Source organism: Ursus maritimus, unplaced genomic scaffold, assembly GCF_017311325.1.
Source record: "Ursus maritimus isolate PB19 unplaced genomic scaffold, ASM1731132v1 scaffold_10, whole genome shotgun sequence".
NCBI classification, from domain to species: Eukaryota; Metazoa; Chordata; class Mammalia; order Carnivora; family Ursidae; genus Ursus; species Ursus maritimus.
The window spans coordinates 19449472-19452619 of NW_024423344.1; the positions used below are offsets into that span (position 1 = coordinate 19449472).

Here is a 3148-nt window from a genome sequence, read left to right on the forward strand (position 1 = left end):
CTTTAAAGGCGCTCTCTTCCTACGCCTGCGGCCCCTCCCTCGCCGTCGCAGCTCCCGCTCCCGCCCCCGCCTCCGCCGAGGGTCACACTTGAACTTTAGCTCGCCCCGCGCTGCCCGGCGCCCGCGCTCCGCAGGCGGTGGCCGCCTCTTCGCACGTGTCGGACGCACTACCTCGGGCTCGGCGCGCCCGGCCCCCTGCACTCGAGGCCACTTCGGATAAAATCAAAACAAAGCAAAATGCACACCGGCCTCCAAAAACAGCGCTGGCTGCCCCCAGGGGCCGGCTCGCGACCTGTCTGTCCCCTCCACCTACAGCTCTGTCCCCGGGCGGCGGGGCCGCGAAGAGCCTCGCCGCGCCCTCCTCCGCCCTGCGCGGCGGAAACGGCTCTGCGGCGCAGCCCAAGGCTGGTGGGACGCGCGCCGCGGAGACTGAGGAGCCGCCTTCACCCCCCAAGGTCCAGAAGGAAAAGCCGGGTGGCAGGAGTCCTCGCCGGTCTTGGGGGAGCAGCCCCCGTAAACCCCTTCCCCTTTTCACTGGCGAACTTTTCTGCCCGCTCTGATGTCCACTTCTTGTCGTACTTTTTTCACTCCCTAATTCCCAAGTGAGCCCCCTTCCCCGTCCCGCTCGAACTTTCACTTGAGCGCGTTCACACACACTTATTCCCATACCCCGACAGGTCCCGGGCAAGCCCACCACTCCCATCTGCCACTTCTCGCGCTCTCTCTGCCCGCGCCGCCCGAATGCCCTGCACTTTCAGGGCAAGCAAACTTCCACAGCCGCCCCCTCATGTGCCCCACCGCGACCTCAGGTGGAGGCAGGGGTCCCCGCGCCCCCCTCCCTGTCCAGCCGTGCGCCCCGAGGCCACTCACCTTCCAGCCCGCCGAGCTGTTGCTGTCACCCTTATCCTTGAAGTAGGGCACGCTCTTGACCATCCATTCGTAGATCTGCGACAGCGTGAGCCGCTTCTCCGCTGAGCTCTCGATGGCCTTGGTGATGAGGTCGGCGTAGGACAGGTTGCCCCACGCGTTGCGGCGGGACGAGCTGCTCTTTCGCGGCTGCCCCGCGAGCGGCCCGCCGGCGGCTGGGGGCACCGGCGGGTGCTGAGACAGCGGCCCGGGTGGCGGAGGCTGCGGCGGCGCCGGGTGCAGGCAGCCTGCCTCCGGGCCCTGGAAGTCCCCGCACAGCCCCCCGGTGGCGGCAGCTGCGGCCGCTGCTGCCGCCACCGCTGCCGCCGCCGCTGCGGCCGCCGCCACGGAGCCGGGCGCCTGCTGGAAGTCCCCGGTCTCCTCCAGCAGGCTCAGGTTGCTCATGAAGTCGGCGTTGACAGCAGCCGCCGAGGCCGAGGGCAGGCCCGCGGCGGCGTCGGGGTTCGCGGCCGCGCCGCCCGACGGCGCCGGGCTGGAGGTGGCCGAGTTGGACTGGCTAAACTCCGGCCTGGGCAGCGGCCAGGTGCACGAGCGCGGCCGGGGCAGCGGCTCGAAGTCCGGGTCGATCTCCACCACCTGGGGCGCTTCAGCCATGGTGACCCCCACCCCTCCCCCAGCCGCGGGAGAGCCAAGGGGTCGAGCGCACCACACGGGGCCAAAGGGGAGGGGGTGCGAAGAGCCGGTCCGAGATTTGGGGGGGCGAGGTCCGTGCCTGGAGCCGACGAAAACCGGGAGGAAGGCGCGGCGGAGTGGAAGCGCGAGCCCAGAACTTAACTTCGCGGGTCCATCAACATCTAGGCTCTTCCAGGTCCGCTGCACCGGCAGGACGGCAGGCCAGAGTCACCGGGCCGGGCAGCAGTCGGCGCCGCACTCCTGCTGATAGGGCCCGCAGACGGAAGGACGGACGGACGCCGCGGGCCGCTCGCTCTCCCCGCGGCGCGACCGCGGCGCTGCTGCCTGTTGAATGTGGCGGCGGCAGCGGCGGCTGCAGCGACTACGCTGCCGCCCGACTTACGGGATCTGCCGCCGCCCCCCGCCCGCGGCGGCGCGCGCGCCGGCCCGCCCCTGACTGACAGCGCTCGCGACCAATGAGCGCGAGGCGCCACCGCCCAAGCAGCCAGTGGTCGCCCGCCTGGGCGGGGGCCGGTTTTCCACCGGGAGGCGGCAGTGGTTTGGTGGGGGGTAGTGGGGTGTTTTTCTCTTTCACGCTCTCTCTCGCTCTTTTTTTTTTTTTTTGGATCTCTGTTATTATTTTCTGGTAATTCTCAAGTGTTTCTGTGAGTCTCTCGTCCTCTCAGTGTTTTGATTGCTAGGAGGCAAACCAGCGTGGAGGCGGCGGCGACACTTTGTTTACTACTGAGGAGCAAAGCCGAGTACTCGGGAAGCTCGAGTGGAACGAGTCTCTCGCTTCGCCTCGACCTCCGCTCGGGGCCCAGAGTGAGGCGGGGCGGGGGCCGGGGGAACGCTCCTCGCTCCGCCGGCACTGGGTGGGCGGGCGGAGGCGGCCTCGCGGAATTCTACTCAGTCGCCCCCTTCTCGGCTCCACCCACGATTTTTTTGCAGAGAAACGTGGGGAAGTTGGTGGGGTTTTGTTTTTGTTTTTTGTTTTCTTTACCTGCGATCTGTCAAGTTCTCCAGCCCCCCCGCGGGCTGCACAGCCCCCGCACCCACCCCCGGCACCTGGGTCCTGGAGGTCGAGTCCGCGCGGCGGGCGCTGTCCCCGCCGCCTCCGCGCCCGGAACCCACCTGTCCGCACCCCCAAGCTGAGCCTCTGCGGTTCGCTCTCGCCGGGGGGAGGTGGGGGCAGGCGTCCAGCCCAGCAGCCACCAGCTGGGTTCACTCCATTCTTGACCTAAAAGGCCATAAATGAGGGAAAGGGACTCAGCGCGGGCCGAAGACAGTCCTATTTCACACGAACACACAGACTCAAAAGCATCCTAGACCTTGTGCCCTCTGTGGGAACATCTTCCCCTGGGCGGGAACCTTGGACTGTAATACTCCCGGGGCGGCGGCGAAGGGAACAGAGAAGAGCATGTAGACAGAACCTTGTCACTTTATTACTTACCCCTAATTAACTTCAACTGTTTGCTTGTTATTTCTTTGCTGTTTAGGCTGGAAGTGGTAAGGTGTCGAGAAGTAAAAGTGCGAGAGGGCTGAGCCCTGCCCCACCCCCAGGTTCCTTTAAACTGTTTGCCGCGAGTTATCAGTAACCCCCCCCCCC

General features: G+C 66.8%; 1 protein-coding gene across 1 annotated transcript; it reads right to left on the reverse strand.

Moving 5' to 3' along the window:
• Positions 1-622: 622 nt before the first annotated feature.
• LOC121100725 (forkhead box protein O1-like) lies at positions 623-1521 on the reverse strand. The gene has a single exon (XM_040622321.1). It carries the CDS (start codon positions 1519-1521, stop codon positions 658-660), a length of 864 nt encoding a protein of 287 aa, XP_040478255.1. The 3' UTR covers positions 623-657.
• Positions 1522-3148: the final 1627 nt, after the last annotated feature.

What these genes read in the sequence shown, in the direction of transcription:
- LOC121100725 (XM_040622321.1), bottom strand. Translation starts at nt 1,521, where the DNA reads ATGGCTGAAGCGCCCCAGGTGGTGGAGATCGACCCGGACTTCGAGCCG.